General features: G+C 38.2%; 1 protein-coding gene across 4 annotated transcripts in view; it reads left to right on the top strand.

Moving 5' to 3' along the window:
- mindy3 (MINDY lysine 48 deubiquitinase 3) overlaps window positions 1-19,442 on the top strand; it is a 112,587-nt gene that overhangs the window by 39,862 nt on the left and 53,283 nt on the right. For all 4 annotated transcript variants that reach the window (XM_059972248.1, XM_059972247.1, XM_059972249.1 and 1 more), the window contains one exon: window positions 2,180-2,260. In XM_059972248.1, the coding sequence (XP_059828231.1) occupies window positions 2,180-2,260 (81 nt within the window). The remainder of the gene's footprint in view (window positions 1-2,179; window positions 2,261-19,442) is intronic.

Genomic DNA, 19,442 nt, shown 5'->3' with positions numbered 1-19,442 from the left:
TTCATTACATTAACTGAAATAGGCCCTTTTATTTTGCTTTTTCTGTAACTGTTAAAGTTGAAAATTTGGTAAATATACTTACTGATATGCGACCTCTCATTTCTGAGCTATCGTTAACTGGGTATCGGCAGTATTAACACAGCATTTGCTCAAATCAAGCTTCCTTTATTCAGAACACTGCGACATTCCTGTTTGGTTGAACCCCAAATCATACTGACCCTAGACCCATATTGTTTATGAAAGGTGGCCTTCTCACCACTGAGTCATGTGGCTGTTAGCAGAGTTAGCTAACCTCAAGTCTGTATACGAGTCCTGATGAGAGGATTATACTTTAGCTCTATAATCTCCTATCGGAAAGCCAAGAACCCTTTACTGAAACAAAATAAAGAATCTTTTAAAAGTATGTCTGTGTATGAATGAGGAACTTCTCCAATTATATGCAAATTAATTTTTAGGTTTCTCTAGAAATCATTGATTTTTCCACCAATGTTATGTGGATGGTAATAAATATTAACTGCTGATTCCTTATTGTGTTTGTATGTATTCCAATATAATCAGCTTGTTGAATAAATTATAAGAATTTGGGGGAATAATTGAGAATGCAATTCAATTCAAGGTTAATTGTTATTCAACCATATATGAATACCTATTAATACAGCCAAACAGGACAGTATTAGTACACGGTAGCAACAGTCACTCTGCAGAAAGCACACAGAGCACGTACAAGATAGCAAGCACATAAAACTATCAGTAAGATACATCTGTACAATGAAGAAGTTCAGACTTTGAGTCTCTGAATGTTGAGAGAAATCTGCAGTCAACCACAATACAGCTAGTCTTCTGCCAAGCAAACACTGGCGTAGCACTGTCTCCAGCTTGGACACTGCTCCACACTACTGCCCCTGGTGGAGTATCCAGGCTCTGAAGCACCTTTCCTGGCAACTGTAAGCAGGTGACACCACAGCTTGAGGCCTAGTCCTTACTACAATTGAAGCCACACAGCTACCCTGCTGCCCGCCCTTGCTCTCAACCAATAAATGAATGAATCGAAATCGAACAGGTAGCATTCCAGATTAATGATATTCAAAAATATTTTGTGATCACAAGAGGGGCCAAGATGGGCACTTACTATTTTACTGTATGCTTCCTTTGACTCAGGCTGCAGTATGATGCACAGGTCCTTCATTTTCTCTGCCAGTGAGCAACTTGCTGATGGGTAGACCTGCAGTACTTTTAAGTTCTTGATATACAGGAGAATCTTGTGATCATAAAAAATATGTTTAAAAAGGACAATAGCACCTTTTGTTTGTTGACCACATGGAAGCAGCTGTGATCAAACACATCTTAGCGTATTTGAAAATACAGCATGCAAAGTGGAGGCATGAATAAGTTATTTGACAGTTTTAAAAAAAAGGATAATAGCAAAATTTTAAGGGTAAATAATGAGAACAGTGATAGAAATCTGGGGCATGGTATAAAAAGAGATGAGATATAAAAGAGTGAAAAGGTGAAGTATGTAATAGTAATAAAGTCTGAAATAAAACAACTATTGAGAGAATCTAAGGGTGCTATCTCCAGAAGTCCATTCTAAATGCGGCCTGCGGTGTTTGGTTGCCCCTTAACTTGTTGCATCACAGTGTGTTGCTGCCAATCAACTCAAAGGAAAAATAGAAGCAAAAGATGACATAACCAAGCAGTTAGTGTGTTTAAAAAAAAAAGCAGGAAATTAAGTGGCAGCAAAGAAAGGAAGATATGCAAGAATTTAGATGGAATTGCAATGCTGTGCTCAATTAAGGAAGATCAGTCAATTTGATTTATTTTTAGTAGGGTCAGCTTTGCTGGTGTTAGTTTTGGAGCAAATATTTATTACTTTTTATAATTATTTAACGACTGTTCTGAACATTGGGGCCAGGTTTCTAGTAAATCAAATTTAAAGAAATGAAATATTTTAGAATTGAGTTTACATGTATTAGCATTCAGTAACAAGAAATAAGTTCCTTTGTTCTGTATGATTTTATTTTTAAATGCATGCTGCCTCCATAACCCCAGCTTGTGCCAGTTTAAAACAACTTGGTTTATAAAAATGTTTGTGTTTTGGTGGCTTTATCTCCAAGACTTGTAATCATGTGTTATGTACCTTGTATTCTATTTTATTTTAATGATGTTTATTTATTTTTAGGTAGGAACATTCTTGAAGTCACCAAAATTTCCCATTTGGGTACTTGGCAGTGAAACTCATCTGACAGTATTCTTTGCTAAGGTAATCTGAGCTATGTTGATAAGATTGGTTAAAAGTTACTATTATTTAGTTTGCTATTTTTGATATATAGTCAACTGCATTTTGAAAAGTATATGTTTTACACAAATAGTGGGAGTAGGAGTGGTCTGTGGAATTGAAGTGTGTGGCCACAGGGAGATCCCACCTCTGCTGGAGGACTGAGCGCCGGTTTTAGGCGAAACGGTCTCCCAGTCTGCGGCAGGTCTCCCCAATGTATAAATGGCCACATCGGGAGCACCGGATACAGTATATCACCCCAGTTGATTTGCAGGTGAAGTGGTGCCTCACCTGAAAGGACTGTGAGGCCTGGGATGGTGGTGAGGGAAGAAGTGTGGAGGCAGGAAAAGGAAGACATCTCCTTTGTCCTAGAATGAAAGGCTTCATCCTGAGAGCAGATGCGGCAGAGGCGGAGGAATTGAGAGAAAACCTACCTGGTGGCCACACACTTCAATTCCACAGACCACTCCCACTCCGACATGTCTGTCCATGGCCTCCTCTACCGTCAAGATGAGGCCACACGCAGGTCGATGGAGCAATACCTTATCTCCTGCCTAGGTAGCCTCCTTCCTGCTGGCATGAACATCCAACTCACTGACCTCCGTTGATACCCCTGCCCCCCCCCCCTTACCCCCATCCCTATCTATTATTTTAGTCTGGCTCTCTTTCTCTTTTCCCCCCCTCACTATAATCTCTCCCCCCAGCCCTACCGTTCTTTCTCTTTTATTTCCCATAATTCTCCACCTTCCCCCAGCCCATTTCCCTCCAGTCATTCGCTTCCCAGCTCTCTACCTTATCCCTCCCCCAACTTCTTATCCCCCCCTCGACCATCCCATGTTACTTCACTGCTTATGAACGGTTTCGGCCCGAAACGTCATTATTACCTCCTCCCATAGATGCTGTCTGGCCTGCTGAGTTCTGCCAGCATTTCATGTTTTTTAATTTATTTCCAGCATCTGCAGATTCACTCGTGTTGCCTTTGAATTCAATAAAAACTGATTTGTGTCCCAGTATGGGAGTTGCTTTTGTAGAGGTAGATTGGAAGATCAGATTCAAGTTGATTCTCATTTTGTGAAGATTGTCTTTTTGCAGCATGAGCACGATATGTTACAATCGTGAGGAACATTGTAGAAACACACTAAAATAACAATGTTATATACTAGAGAAAATTTATAGATGCTGGAAATCCAAGTAACAAGACACAAAATGCTGGAGGAGCTCAGCAGGCCAGGCAGCATCTATTGAAAAGAGTAAACTGAAGAAGAAGGTGGGGGGGGGGGGGGTGCGGTGAGGAAGAAATACAAGATAGTAGGAGATGAAGCCGGGAGGGGGTGAGGGGTGAAGTAAAGAGCGGGGAAGTTGATTGGTGAAAGAGTTAAAGGGCTGGAGAAGGTGGAATCTGATAAGAGCAGACAGAAGGCCATGGGAGGAGCACCAGAAGGAGGGGTGGATTGGTAAAGAGATACAGTGAGAGGTAAATGACAATGGGAATGGAGAGGGGAGGGGGCCAATACCAGACGTTCAAGAAGTCGATGTTTGTACCATCTGGTTGGAGGCTACCCAGACGGAATATAAGGTGTTGCTCCTGCAACACAGGCCTCATTGTGGCAGTAGAGGAGGCTGTGGACTGACGTTTCGGAATGGGAAATGGAATTAAAATAGCTAGCTATTGTGAGACCCCACTTTTTCTGGCAGATGGAGCATAGGTTTTCAATGAAGCAGTCTCCCAATCTGCGACTGGTCTTTCTGATATACAGAAGGCCACACTGGGTATTTCCTGCCATCAAAATGTTATAAGTAGGAGTTGCTGATTGCTTAATGTTGAATTCAGTTGGAAACTCCTCAGAAAATGAACCATCCATGCCTCCAGGCAGCAAGACCGAAAATGGTTCAAGCATTAGCTAATAAGTAGCAAGTAAGATACCTGCCACAAATGTGTGAGACAGTGGCCATTGACAGCAAGAGTCTTAACTACCTGCCATTTCCATTCACTGGTGTGACTATTGCCTGGTGTTGCAGCTGCAATTCCATGGCTACACAAGAAGATAAGAGCGCAGATAGCCTGTAATGAGTGACTCACTTCCTGAAGTCATTGATCTACATCTACAACGACAGAAGTTGGATAAAATATTCTCCACATACCTACATGAATACAAAACTATAAAATCAAATTCAACACCACACAGAACTGCAGCTGGGATAACATCACAGTCGGTGCAGACATGGTGGGCTGATGGGTCTAGTCTCTGCTGTGCTGTACTATTATTCTCTCCACTGCTGCACTGTGACTCCATTCTTTACCATCTACAAAGTGCACTTCAGTTGTTTACCTAGTCTACTAAAACAGCACATCCTAAACCTTTAACAACTAAGAGCAAGGGCAAAGGTGTTTTGCATCTAGTGTTTTTGGTGCTACACACATAGAGACAAATGTAGACTATTTGATAATATTCATACAGTTCAGAGTCTTTAGGGAGTTGAAAGACAAAATACGTGCAACTTACATACTCATATTTGCACACGTGACTTGTATATCACAACACATGATTGATTTGCTGGCAAGTGGTGATGTGTAGGATATTAATGGTATGATATGTCTTATAATTACACTTCAAACTGCATGCCATCCCACTGTGGATATTGTTAATTCTTCATGGTTTTAGATCCTGGAACAATATCCCCTTCTGCAATGCAGTCCTTCTTCAAATGAACTTGAAAGAGTACAGAGGTGGTTTACCACCATTGCCACTTTGAGGAAATTAAGGGTAGGTAATAAATCCTGGAACAAAAACGAAATGCTGTGAAGATTCAGCTGGTCAGACAGCATCTGTGGCAAGAGACCTATCTGGGACCCTTTTGTCCTTGCTGACAATATTTAATTTGAATGCCCCTGGTCTAACTATCCAGAACTCTGTACCTGCAACTACACTAGCATAGCTTTGGTGGAAGTTACTTTCACGGTAGAGTATACTAGGATTAGGATTCAGACCCAGTGACATTGAAGGATTTTAGTTCCCATTTAGAATGGTGTTATTTGCAAGGAAACCTCTAAGTTGAAAAAATGCATTTAACTTTTTGTCCTGATTCTTCCTAATATACAGGTAGTGTTGCTGAGTAATCAGTGTCCTTTTTATAGATGGTGTACGTTATATGTGCATTGTGCTCAGGGTGCTTTGATATGGACTGATGCAATTATTGCGTGATTGGAATTTTTGCTACAATCCGAGTGTGACAGGGTTATGAACGTTTCAATTTTTAAAAACATTTTGAGAATAGTATTGAAAGTTTATATTTCAAACTTTTCATCATAATTGCTCTGAAGCTATCAAATTAATGAAATTATTCATATTTTCCTGTGTTTTAGACACTTATTATAGTTTATGATTCATGTTGAAGGCTTGTATCTATACATTTTTTTCTGCTTGTTTGAGCTGTTCATTCCTTGACCATAAAACTTTTATTTGACTTATCAATGTTTTGCAGAGTTAAAAAATGAATGAATTTTTGATTTTTTTTCTAAATGATTTCTTACAGTAAGTATTTATCATGTAATACTTTATTCAGACATTTTAATTCAACATTTTCAGAATTGGACCTAAATATTTTCAGGATATTCAGTTAAAATTTTAGACTAGAATTTAATCCTTAATCTTAATGCCATTCTTGATGTTATTTTGATTTTATAATGGAGATTAACGGTCTCTAATATGAAGTACAGTGTAGTACAAATACAAAGAACTGTATAAACCCAATGGTGTTACTTAGAATCGTCTCCAGGATGTCTAAGGTGGCCCAATGGCCTTTTGTTTTTTACAAAGTAGGCAAGCTGTGACAGCTGTTATATCAGTTAAAATTGATGGGTCTACTGACAGAGATGAAACCAATCTGCAGCATCAGGTTTCTCTCTCCTCTATTGCACCAAGTAGTTTTCAGGGTAATCCTCTCATGAGTGGGTTTTTGATGTTGGTGGGAATTAATGTGTTTTTACAACCTACATTGACACTGCTCGTAGTTAGTGGGTCTTTCCCTTCTCCAGAAGTATCACCTCTGACCTAACTTGGAATGCAGCAGATTCATTTTCAGTGGTGGGCATTTGGAGAAAAACACTGGAGAAGGCAAGAAGCCAGATCATTTTAAAATCAAGTTTCCATAGAAACAAGGCACGGCTTGCAATGGCAATAATATCTCCTGACTGCAAACCCGTATTTTCTGTGGGTGTCAGTAACTGGGAAATGGCAAAAGAATAGATCTCCACTAAATAAATCCCTTTTTTTTCACTTTACCTAACAATTACCGCATTGTTTCAGCAGTCATTGGTAGATTTTGCACTGTTGTTAATGTAATGCGCCTTTTTACTGTTACCTAGCATTATTTTAGTCATTGTTGCACTCCAGACATGGTCAAAGTACATTAAAAAAAATAGTGAAACAGTTTGTTGAATATTTTTCTCTTTAAAACTCTGCTACAAAAGTTATCTTTTCTTTTGTTTTCTGTATGTATCAACTTTGACCCCTGCCTTACAGTCTTGCGGACTGTACTCCATTGCCAGTACCTGTCTGAAATTGAATGAGATGGTTTGCAACCTAGGTGTCATGTTTGCCAGCAAATCAATTTTAAGATAATGGAATCTGCACAGTCACTGAGCTCACATATTTCATGTTCTAACATTATTGGACTCTGGTTTTAGCTTTGGGTATCAGTTTCAACATTCATACCTCAACTCTTTGCGGTTTTGATTTTACTAATAAAATTTAGTTCGAGGAAATGCTGTCACTGGCTAGCAAGTAGATAATAAATTGATGACTAAAGATAGATATATTCATGAGACACACAAACGATAAGAGTACAGAAATAAAAAATAAAATAGTTTGTAACAATTTGTCTGTTATTGTACCAGAATTACTAAGCCATTAAATAGTTGTTGGCAACTATTAATGTGTTTGGAAAAACCTAATTTTTTTTTAAAGAAGTGCAGTTCTTGTGCTAGTATTTGGAACACAAATTAACACGAGAATAGGTTTACGTGAATTTAGGATTTAAGCAACTTGTGTCCAAGACTGAGCTAATTATGTGCTAACACACACAAAATTAGATTCAACCTTCATCTATGTTCTTAGTAGCTTACATTGTTTCCTAATAAAACAATGTCTTGAATTTAAAGTTCTTTTGCTTATTTTTAAATCCCTCTATGTTCTTGGGCTGCAGTATTTATGTAATCCCTCCCAGTACCATAACCCTCTCATATGTTTTCTTCTGTTTCTGGCCTTTTGCTCATCCCCAAAATTAATTGCTTCACCATAGGCTCCTTTGCTTTCAGCTGCCAAGACACTCAGTGCTCTGGAATTTGCTGCCTAAAGCTCTTGGCTTTTCTTTTGTTTTTTCTTAGATTGAAATCATCTGCCTTGATGTGATTTGGTGACTTATTTACTTAGCTCCATTTAAGCATTTTAAACATTACGATCTCTGTATAAACTCTTAAGTATTGTGTTTCTTTTAACCATAGTAATGGATCACTCTAATAGCCCTTCAAGGTCATAATCTAAACGTAATCTAAAAGATGAATAGTTTAGATGCCTTTTTAATGTGAAGTTTGAATTCAAATATCCCTATCAACATGAATGTGCATCAAAGATTCCTCTTAAACCTGAATGGGCAAGGCATTGCTCCAGCAAATCATAATCGTGATTTTTTGGAGTCAGACCTTGCATTAGGAAGCTGCTTTTGGTTGGAAGAAAATCATTCCAGACCCAGCACTTCACTGCAAGAGTTTCTCGGAGCGTTGTCTCAATCCCAATCTGCTACAGAGCCAAAACTGAGAAATAACTGTAGCCCTAAGTGGCAATGGAAACAGAAACATATAAGCTTGAAACGAGAGAGCATTTCAGTATTTTATGGACAACCTGATGATTTCGAACAACACAAATTGCAAATTGAGTGGCCACCATAATTGACATTCATGAAGTGTATCTTAAATTCTCTTAATGAAAACTTTTGTGATTGGTAAATTTTGAAATGACTACAAGTGTCTGACAACTAGTTTCTGCATAAAACCGTCCCCTAAAAAAAACAATTTGTTGATTGAAAAAGCACTGGCATTCAAGCTAGTCTCTGATAACCATGGAACACATGGATCTTTCAACAATGTCAAGGCCATTTACAGCCATGCATGTCAAGGCCCACCCCAGTGAGTCAGTGCTGGAGATAAATTTACAAGAAACAGTAATTTGGTGATTGCTTAGTAAGTCTGTACTTAGCATGGTGTTCCCTAGACATCAAACGACCTGGTCCAATTCTCACTAATCTATCATAAAGACTGTATGCTGGATAAAAACCAACAAAGACTTGGGTGCAGAAGTTATGTATAATGGAGTTCTAAAATTTGGTTGATAGGAGTTTTGATTACAAGTTTGCAATCTCATCTGAGGTGAGGAGGGTGTATCCAGAGACACTTATCATAATCATCATTATTTTCAAGAATGGAGGCTATTGTGAGAGCAGAGGCTGCAAAGGGGTCTGTCTTCACTGCCAGAAGGGTTATTGACACTGGTGTCTTCCTCAACCATTTATCCACACAGTTCTGTGTGGATCCCAGTGAGTTAGATGCACAATGGATATGATATTCACTGTGTGAGACAAGAACTTGCTGTCATTTTATTTCACAATACCAGGTGATCATTGTTATTCACCTCTACCCTTAGAGTCTGTCATGGGACCCCTGTGATCTATGCTGCTTTAATATCACCCAGTAACATAGCCATATCACAGCTTTTAAATAATTTGAGTTAGATTTACTCTTTTTAACAAAAGCGTGCTTGATCAGTGATTTAGTTGCATTTACCCTGTTACTCCTCAGTGAGCCTTCTGGAATGAAACTTCCTGGACTGTCATATTCTGTGGAGACAGTAGCTAATCCAAAATAGATTTTTTCCGGCGAGATGCTGCCCAGATTTATTGAAGGCCATTTTCAGCTGTAATACTAACTTAATTAATTTTGAAATACAAGCTTGAGTATAAATGTTTCCTCTTCCATGCTGTCTAGTGCTTTCACTGATTGGACAAGGCTGTGGAAAAGTAATGCATAGACAATGTTCAGTATGTATAAATCCATTAAGCTAACTGGAAGTATAAACTTATAATTTACCATTTGTAGAAGTGGCAATATCTTAATTTTGAAATAGTGGTGCAGAATTTGATGAGGTTGGTGTAGAACTGTCAGCATTTACTGCAAGCAGACAGCAATGATTGGCATCTATAAATGTGCAATTAAACAAAAAAAAACAGAAGTTGTTTGTGTTATTCTGTTCTTCTATAGAATGTTGTACTGTAATCATTACATAAGCAACTCTGAGATTCATTTTCTTGTGGGCATACTTAATAAATCTGTAAAATAGAAACTATAGCAGAATCAATGGAAGACAGACGGACTTGGGCATTCATTCAGTGTGCAGAAATTGTGGAGGAGATATTTTACCAATCTAAACTGACTGGGGATCCAGTTACAAAGAGGTATTATTGATCAGTTTTGAGGAGATGATGGTATTGATGATATTCAATCATTACATAAGAAATCAATAGCAGATTAGTAATTTGTAATAAAGTTAAGCATTCAGGGTGTCAAAGAAGGCTTCTGGCATACTGGACTTAAGTATGGAAGTTGGGATATTGTTGCAGTTGTTCATGACATCAGTGTATCTGCATTAGGCAAGAAAAAGTGTAGTAAATATTTGTGCCTGTAAACAGGACGTGGGTGACCGAGTTTTAGAGAGAGGTTGAGCAGACTTGGACTGCATTCATTACAGCATAGGAGTGTGAGGGGTGACTTAACTGTGGTGTAGAGCAAAAATAGGGTGAGTGTCCAGTTTTTTTTTCCCAGGGTTGGAGAGTCGAGAATTAAAGGCTTAGTTTTCGACTCAAGGGGGAAAGATTTAATAACGTGAAAGACAACCTTTGAGAATGGTCTTTATGTGGCATGAGCTTCCAGAAGAAGTGGTTGATGCATTTAGAAGTTGCTTAGAAATGTATATAGATAGGTATGATTTAGAGCAATGTAGTCCAAATGCAGGCAGATGGGATTAGATTAATGGCTGGCGTGGACCAGATGGACCTTGGGCTGTTTCTGTGTGTTGTCTCTAAAGGCCTAATTATTGTTGAATCAGCTCTTTTGCTATTGGGGGAAGAAAGGAGAGTCATTACATGGTTTTAGTTTTTTTTAAGGTTTGCTATCTCTATATCCTATTGATTAGTTTTCTTTGTGCAAAATGTTTTAGGTGATGAAGTATGGAAGCTTATACCTAGCTTGCTCATCATGTGACATCTGTTTCCAAATCACATGAGAGTTTAGTGCCCCCTTATTGTTGACCAGGCAAATAATTTATCGGCAGAGAGTTAATGAATGTTTTCAACCAGAATAGAAAGTTTTTATCAATGGGGCATATTTTGTTTTATGGGTAGAGAAAAACATTGCAAATCTATAGAGTCACTATAATGCTAAAAATGAACAAACCTAAAAAGACCCACTTGTAGATACAGTGCCTTATTAAAAGTATTCACCACCCCCCCCCCCCCGGAAGTTTTCATATTTTATTGTTTTACAACATTGAATCACAGTGGATTTAATTTGCCCTTTTTGACACATCAAGAAAAAAGACTTATGTCAAAATGAAAACAGTGTAAATATTACTTAATTTATTTAAATGATTGTGTGATTTGTTAGTCTTAAGGTACATATATAATTCAGATCTCATGAGAAATGAAATATGAAGGCTGTTACTACATTCAACTTATATCCTATATGTAAACACTGATATTGTTTAAGAAAAGTAGCAATTTCCATTTCAAGCTTTTTATTTTGCAATGCAGTTTTGAGATGCTTGTGGATAAAATCTCTTGGAATACAGTTTGCAGGTTGGAAATTATCGGCCTTGTACACTGGTGCAGTGTCCTGTCACATGTCATGGAATTAATGCTAAGATGGTTTTAGAGACTTTATACTTGCATTATGTCAGTTTCAGATTGATGGAACTGGGTCAGTAAGTCTATTTCTTAGAAACTGTTCAGATTGCATAGGTGGCCTAATATTTTTGAAAAATATAATGTACTCCATAGTATGTACAATGCCTTGAAAAAGTATTCAGCCGCCAACCCTTTGTTCACGTAAATGAATATTACAATCAGGGATTTTGATAAATTTAACTGATCATATTTATTTGGGAATCATGTGCTCCTTTTCTTCACAATAGATCCCAAAAAACGAGAAATTGTAAAGCATGAAGAACTAAAAATTCAAAAGCTGAAATGACAGCAGTTCGAAAGTATTCATCCCCTTTGCTCAGTTCTTAGTTGAACTGTCTCTCGCATCTGTTATAGCCAGTAGTCTCTTTGAATCTCCATTAGCTTTGCAGAAAGTGATAGAGCAAGATTTGCCTATTCCTCATTGCAGAATTTCTCAAGTTGTGCTAGGTTAGTTGGGGAGTGGTGGTGGGCGGCAGTATTGAGGTCTTGCCAGAGATGTTCAGTGGGGTTAAGGTCAGGACTCTGGGCATCAATTTGCCCAGGACTAAGGACATCAATTTGCCTTGTGAAGTCATCCATGCTTGTCCTGGCAGTGTGCTTTGGGTCACTATACTGCTGAAGGACAAACTTCCTCCCCAGTTTAAGCTTTCTGGCAGAAGCCAGCAGGTTTTTATCCAGGATCTTTCTGTATTTATCAACAATTATCTTCTCATCAATATTAACCAGATTTCCAGTCCCTGCTGCTTAAAAGCATCCCCATAGCATGATGCTGTCTCCACCATTCTTTACAATAGAAATTTTATTACCTGGATGATGAACAGTATTATATTTACTCTACATGTACTGCTTAGTGTTGAGGCCAAAACGTTCCATTTTAGTCTCATCCAACTTTAAGACCTTCCGCATCTTTATAGTAGCTTCTAAGTGATACTTTGCAAAGTATTTAAGAGCAAGGGTTTGCTCTTTTTAAAGCCAGGGCTTCTTCCTTGCCATTTGTCTATAAATACACTTTTTGTGCAAGGCCTTAGAGATTGTGGAGCCATCAATTCCATTTCCAGTTGCAGCTGCTGACTGCATCACAGTAGTCACTCTTATAAGTGCCACTCTTTTGTAGTACCTAAGTTTAGAGGGGCAGCAGTGTGGCTGTAGCTTCATACGTTGTCCACTTTTTCATGATGGACTTCACTGAGCTCTGAGGTATGTTCAGTACATTTGAGATGGTCTTGTACCCTTCATCTGATTTGTGCTCTATTACCATTTCCCAGACTTGTCTTGAATGCTCTTTTGTCTTCATTTTGGTTTGGTCTGTTGAAAATTTACCATATGATTGGACCTTACACAGTGAGGGAGTGTTTATTTTTATGAGTTCATTGAAAACATGATTTTCCAATCTTCTGTATCAACATACATTGATGAATATTAAATCAACAAAAAAGTTATTAGTATATTGCTGCTGAGGAAAGTTAACATAGCACTTAGAAGGGGGATGAATACTCTTTCAGCGTCACAACTTTGGTTTTTATGTTTTAGTAAATTGTTAACAGGTTTTGGAATTTTTCTTTTGTTTTGACATGATGCACAATGTTTTGTAGATTAGCTCAAAAATTGTACTTCAATACATTTTAAATTTTGAAAATAAGGCAGTAAAATATGAAAATGGTTGAGTGGGCTGAGTATTTATTCAAGGCACTGTATCTGTTCAATCTAGTTTGTTTTGTGCCCTATATTTGTTTTGAGTTTCCCACAAGACATTTAGAAGAAGTGCTGAGTTAAGTTTGATCTATTTCACTGCATAACTTGATTTTGAGAACATGTAACTTTTATTGACAGCATTTAACCTTGAAGGCCTTGACCAGTCCAAAAACCACTGTTTTATTTTCTGGATAAAATCTTCATTTTTAATGAAATCATAATTTGAGTTTCTTTAACATACCAGCAGGAATTTGAAATAACATACTTTTGGGAAATGTTGCCTTTCCTAAAACAAGATCTTAGATACCACATTAAATTTGTGCAATTGAAAGGAAGTTGGATAATTTTGTTTCAGGAACATGCTGTACCAAAGTGCATGTTTTAGAAGATCAGTCATACGGCATTACATATTGCAATTGCTGAAGTCCATGTAAGGATTTTCCCAAGTAAGGAATGAATGCCAGAATAGTAAGTTAAGCTTTTTGAATTGGCAAGATGAAAATAATTTTATTTTGGACATGATGTTAATGTAGTAATGGCAGTTATATCTTTTGTTATTTGCAAACTTTTGCAGACTTGATGATCAAAGTACTAATCATAATAAGTGGGCTAGAATTTGCAGAAGAAAGCACGCATCTGAAAAGGCTAAAGTTTGTCTAAAATCAACCTCAATTGTATCTTTTTTCCAAGCTGAATTCACTTGCCTGAGTCGGCCTTCCTGATTTTAAAGGTTTAGTTTGATTCAGTTTATTAGACTTGACTAGAAACTTAACTCTTGAGTTACATAAATATTGTGACCAGGAGAAAATCAGAACTTGTATGCCCTGCAGTAAGTGACTAACCTCTTGAGTCTTTAAAGCCATCTGCTTGTCTGCAAGATAAACGGTGAAGTCTGGAGCACAATAGAATAATCAATTTGCCTGAATAAGTGAAATTTTAATTTATCTTATTTGTTAGATGTTTATTCATTTATTTATGTGTTGAAGCTGCGCAGAGTTGGCCCTTCCTGCCCTTCTAGCCCCCACTGCCCCGCAACCCCCGACAAAGCTGATTAACCCTAGCCTGATCTCAGGATAATTTACAATGACCATTTAACCTACCTGGTTTGTCTTTGGATTGTGAGAGGAAACGGGAGGACCTGGAGAAAATCCAAACATTGCTGGGGAAGGACATACAAAGATTCCTTACAGAACCAGACCGGAGTTGAACTCTTAAGTCTGGGACATTCTGAGCTGTAATAGCATCACACTGAATGTTCCAACAAGACCAGGATAAAGCTGATACCAAATCCACCAGTTTAATATTGATACACCCTGGCACTGTATTATGGCTGTGTATTCCATCTACAGTCATTTCTCAAAACTGCTTTTCTCACATCTCCTCAAACCATGACCTCTGCCATCAAGGACAAGAGCTGTAACTGTATGCATCTGCCACCACCAGCAAATTTTCCAAGCAGTATACCTTTCTGAACAATAATTTTGTATGCATCACTATATTGAAGTCTGAATGCATCATATTAGATGCTTTCCCTTGTCTATTCACTTTCAAAATACCAAAAGATTTGTTGAGCAGGAATTTCTTTCATAAATTCAGTTAGTCTCTGAATCATTGGCCTGTTTATTTTTAATTTATTTGTTCACTTTTAATAAATGCCAAATTATCTAGTGGAGCTGTCATGCAGATTTGTTCCATTTCGGATTTAAGAAGCCCTAAAATTAGTTGTTTATTTTTATCCGTTTATGTCCAATTCTTCAGAAAAAAGTGCTTATTGACAAAAAAAGAAATGGTATAACTTAAATAGAGAATCTGGCAAAAGTGACAGCTGCAGCTCCTGAGCTCCCTTTCTCCCACCTTGATTTTTTTAAAGCATTCTAACCCAAGCATTTTCTTTTTGTTTCCTTTTTATTTGTTACAATATTGTTGTAAAATGCTTAAAGTGATCAGAGTAGCATTTGCTTTCTTGGTGATTCTGCTTAAAAATCCATTTTCACTCTTTTTTTGTGCTTGATTATAAATTTATATTTTAAATTTTGAGACATTTTGAGTTTCACCTTCCACACCAGACAGCCAATTATACATTAAACCTGTAGATTAACTTTGAATGTTGCATAAAGAAGCCTCATTCTTCTGAATACTTGTGCCTTTCAATCACTTACTGATATTAAAGGTTGAGTTGCACTAAAGGCAGTAAGGCAACTAACTGGATTAAAATCCATGAACTTAATTTTTTCTAAAAGATTGTCTTTTTAAGGTAAAAGATACTGTATTCACATTTTCATTGAAGTCTCTTTACAAGAAGTTACTGTGATGTCCATTGAATTTGCAATGTGGGTTAGTTTTTAATAGAGAGAATTACATTATTCAGGGGTTTTACAACACATCTAATTCTCACATCCACCCAAGAATCTTTGCTGGTACTTGGGGGAGGGTTTCCAGAGTGAGTCATTGCATCCCTCTGTTTTGGTGCCAGTTGACTAAATCCTGAAAGAAATGGGAATACTTATTTCTTTAACTTCTTGATTTGCAATCCCTTCCAATTTTGCTAAGTAGAGAAAAGCGTTAATCTTTTGAAGCATTCCGAGGTGCTACTGTAACTTATCTATATACTGATACTTCATTTGATGCTGAACCAAATGTTCAAAGCTTAGTAAAAGTTATCCATTTGGCATGAGGCAACAGTTTGCTGGCACCAAGGAGGGGCAGAATAGAACCTTCTTTCACGGCATCTGTCCCAAAGCTGAATACAGTTACTGGAATATTTCTGAAGTTTTTAAAACTAACCAGAAGAGAAAGAATTATCATGTAGGGAAACGTCGCAGCCAATTTACAAAGTAAATTTATTATCAAAGTACATATCACAGTATACAACCCTGAGATTAATTTTTTTGCAGGCAACCTCAGTAAGTATAAGAAACACAATAGAACCAATGAATGATCACACCCAGCAGTATCAACAGGCAGTGTGCAAAAAAAAAAGCAAACTGTAAATACAAAGAGATAAAAAGATAATAAGCAATAAATATCAAGAACATTAGATGAGGGTCCAGTTCAGTGATGAGGTGAGTGACGTTATCCCTTCTGATTGAAGAGCCTGATGGTTGAGGTGTAGTGACTGGTGCTGCAGGTCCTGAGGCTCCTGTATCACCTCCTTGATGGCAGCAGAGAGAAGAGAACATGGCCTGGATAGTGGGTGTTCTTGATAAAGGATGCTGCTTTCCTGTGACAGCACTCCATGCAAATGTGCTCAATGGTAGGAAAGATTTTACCCGTGACGGACTAGGCTGTATCCATTACTTTTCGTAGGCTTTTCCAGATCAGGGCATTGGTGTTTCTATTCCAGGCTGTGATGGAATCTGTAAATTTACATTTGCCTAGATTCAACCTTCACTCAACCTTTAACATCAGTAAGTGATTCCAACAAGTTGTAAGTCACAGGCTGATTATATATACAGTGGATTCCAGTTAATTGGGGCAGCTGCTTAATTGGGTCAACTTTTGAAGAACAAAAATAAATGTAGAAAATAGCTGGGATTTCCTTTGTATATTTGGGACACTATGCTTCTTAATTGGAACAGGAGACTTCTGACCAGCTTCTAACCAGCGTCAGCCACAAACATGTCATGTGGCTTAGAAAGAACATTTTTTAAATAGCATCACCTGCATGAGTTTGTGTTCAAAAAGCAATGACTTTTGTCATTGATGTTTGGCAAGTAGTAAACAGTAAGACAAATGTGTAACCTGAAGGCTGTAATGCAGGAATGCCTGAGTATATCACTAGCTTACATTTTTTTTTAAATATGCTTTATCATTTTTATATGACAGATGCACTTGGAGATTTGGGCTTGCAGATCACTATGTTGAATTTGTAGCCCATTCATTTCCCTCTATTAATTTAATGAAATGTAAATGTATTGTCTGTTCTCAATGCAATACTAAATAAATGGCTTGTGAAAGGATGTACTTGCATGCATAATCTCTTCAGAGTCAAAGTAAAATTTATTATGAGAGTACATACATGTCACCACATTCAACCCTGAGATTCTTAGCAAATCTATAGAGCAGTAACTGTAAACAGGATCAATGAACAACAAACTGAATGTACAAATATAAATAAATAAATAGCAATAAATAAAAAGAGCATGAAACAAAGAATCCTGAGTGAGAGAATCGGTTGTGGGAACTCCTGAAATAGAATGAGTGTTCAAGACCCTGATAGTTGAGGGTTAGTGACTGTTTTTGAACCTGGTGGTGCAAGTCCTGAGTCATTTGTACCTTCTACCTGATGGCAGCAGCGAGAAAAGAGCATGGCTTGTGTGGAGAGGATCTTTGATGGATGCTGCTTTTCTATGGCAATGTTTCACGTAGATGTGCTCAATGGTTGGGAGGGCTTCACCTGTGATGTGGGCTGACTACTTTTTGTAGGATTTTCCACTCAAAGGCATTAGTGTTCCCATACCAGTCCGTAATGCAGCCAGTCAATACACTTTCCACCACTCATCTATAGAAGCTTGCCAAGGTTTTTGATGACATGCTGAATCTCCGCAGAGTCCTGAGGAAGTAGAGGTGTTTTTGTGCTTTCTTTGCAATTATATTTATATGATGTGTCTAGGATATGTCCTGTGAGATAGTGACACCCAGAAATTTAAAGTTACTGACCCTCTGCACCTCTGATCAAATTAAGAAAGAGCTAGATTTTTCTTATATGTATTCTTACTTCAGTAGTTGATAAGTTGATGGAGAAGATCCTGAGAGGCAGGATTTATGAACACTTGGAGAGGCATAATATGATTAGGAATAGTCAGTATGGCTTTGTGAAAGGCAGGTCATGTGAAAGCTGGAGAAGTCAATGTTCATGCCAAGGGGCTGGAGACTACCCAGACGGTATATGAGGTGTTTCTCATATACCATCTGGATAGTCTCCAACCCCTTGGCATGAACATTGAATTCTCCAACTTCTGGTAATTCTCTCTCTCTCCCTTCCCCATCGCAGTTTCACTCTGCCTCTTCCTCTAGCTGCCTAACACCTCCCTCATGATTCCGCTTCCTTCTACTACCAATAGTGCTTTCCCCTTACATTCCTTCTCCTTTCCTGCCTATCCCCCCCCCCCCCCCGCTTCCCCTCCCCTACCCCTTGATCTTTCCCCTTGTTTTTCACCTGGCACCTACCAGCCTTCTCCTTCCCACCCTCCCCCCCAACCTTCTTAATAGGACCTCTGTTCCCTCCCCCTTCAGTCCTGACAAAGGGTCTCGGCCTGAACCGTTGACTGTTCGTTTCCATGGATGCTGCCCGACCTGCTGAGTTACTCTAGCATGGATGAGAGGTGACCTGATAAAGGCATATAAGATGATGAAAGGATCATGTGGATAGTCAGAGGCTTTTTCCCAGGGCTGAAATGGCTATCACAAAAGGGCACAGTTTTAAGGTGCTTGGAAGTGGCTACAAAGGAAATATCAAGGGTAAGTTTGTGGAAGTGAGTGCTTGAAATGGGCTGCTGGCGATGGTGCTGGATGTGGATATGATAGGATAATTTAAGAGACTCCTGGACAGGTAGATGGAACTCAAAAAAAAAGAGGGCTATGTGTAACCCTAGGTAATTTCTCAGTTAAAGACATGTTTGGCACAGCTCTGTGGGCTGAAGGGCCTGTATTGTGCTGTAGGTTTTCTATGTTTCTAAATTAGGTAATGCTGTTGATTTGATTTTTTTTGTGTTTTCTTCCTGGAGATCTACTTATTATACCAATTACTGGTTAGTTTTCATTCAAGGCCAAGAACTGAGAATTAGAATTGCAGCAAACCACATGGCTATTTTAAGAAATTGGCGATTGTTAAGGTTTTCTGTTCTTTAACCTTTTGCATTCCACCTATCACTTCTTACATAAGTTTTGTTCTTGCAAGTATTTCAAACTATATTAAACACGAGGAAATCTGCAGATGCTGGAAATTCCAGCAACACACACAAAATGCTGGTGGAACGCAGCAGGCCAGGCAGCATCTATAGGGAGAAGCATTGTCGACGTTTCGGGCCGAGACCCTTCGTTAGGATTTTACTTTCAATAATCATATTTTAAAATTGTAAAATTGTAGTTCAAGACTTCTTTAGAAGTATATGTATAGCAAATTTGCTTTCGCAAGTTCATTGAGTATGGAAATCAACCAACAGTTCAGGAATCTTGCCTGGGAAGCTGTTCTTGACCCTGGTATGAAATGTTGAAAAATTGGTTGTTGGACTTGTGTAATGGTACACAGATAATCTGTTTTATGAATGGAAGTAGTGGTATCTGCAGCATGGTTTGTACCATTGCTCTTTCTGACTTGGAAGTGGGATTATCGGATTAATTCTGAAGTGAATGTAACAAAGTAAAGAAAGTAAGAAAATCCTAGAGTTCAGCTACCTATCCTTAGTGACAGCAGGGGCCTCCTTTGGGAAACCCAAGACTTGGTCCTTGAAAGTTCTGTTTT

Source organism: Hypanus sabinus, chromosome 6, assembly GCF_030144855.1.
Source record: "Hypanus sabinus isolate sHypSab1 chromosome 6, sHypSab1.hap1, whole genome shotgun sequence".
NCBI lineage: Eukaryota > Metazoa > Chordata > Chondrichthyes > Myliobatiformes > Dasyatidae > Hypanus > Hypanus sabinus.
This window is presented reverse-complemented; position numbering and strand designations above follow the sequence as displayed.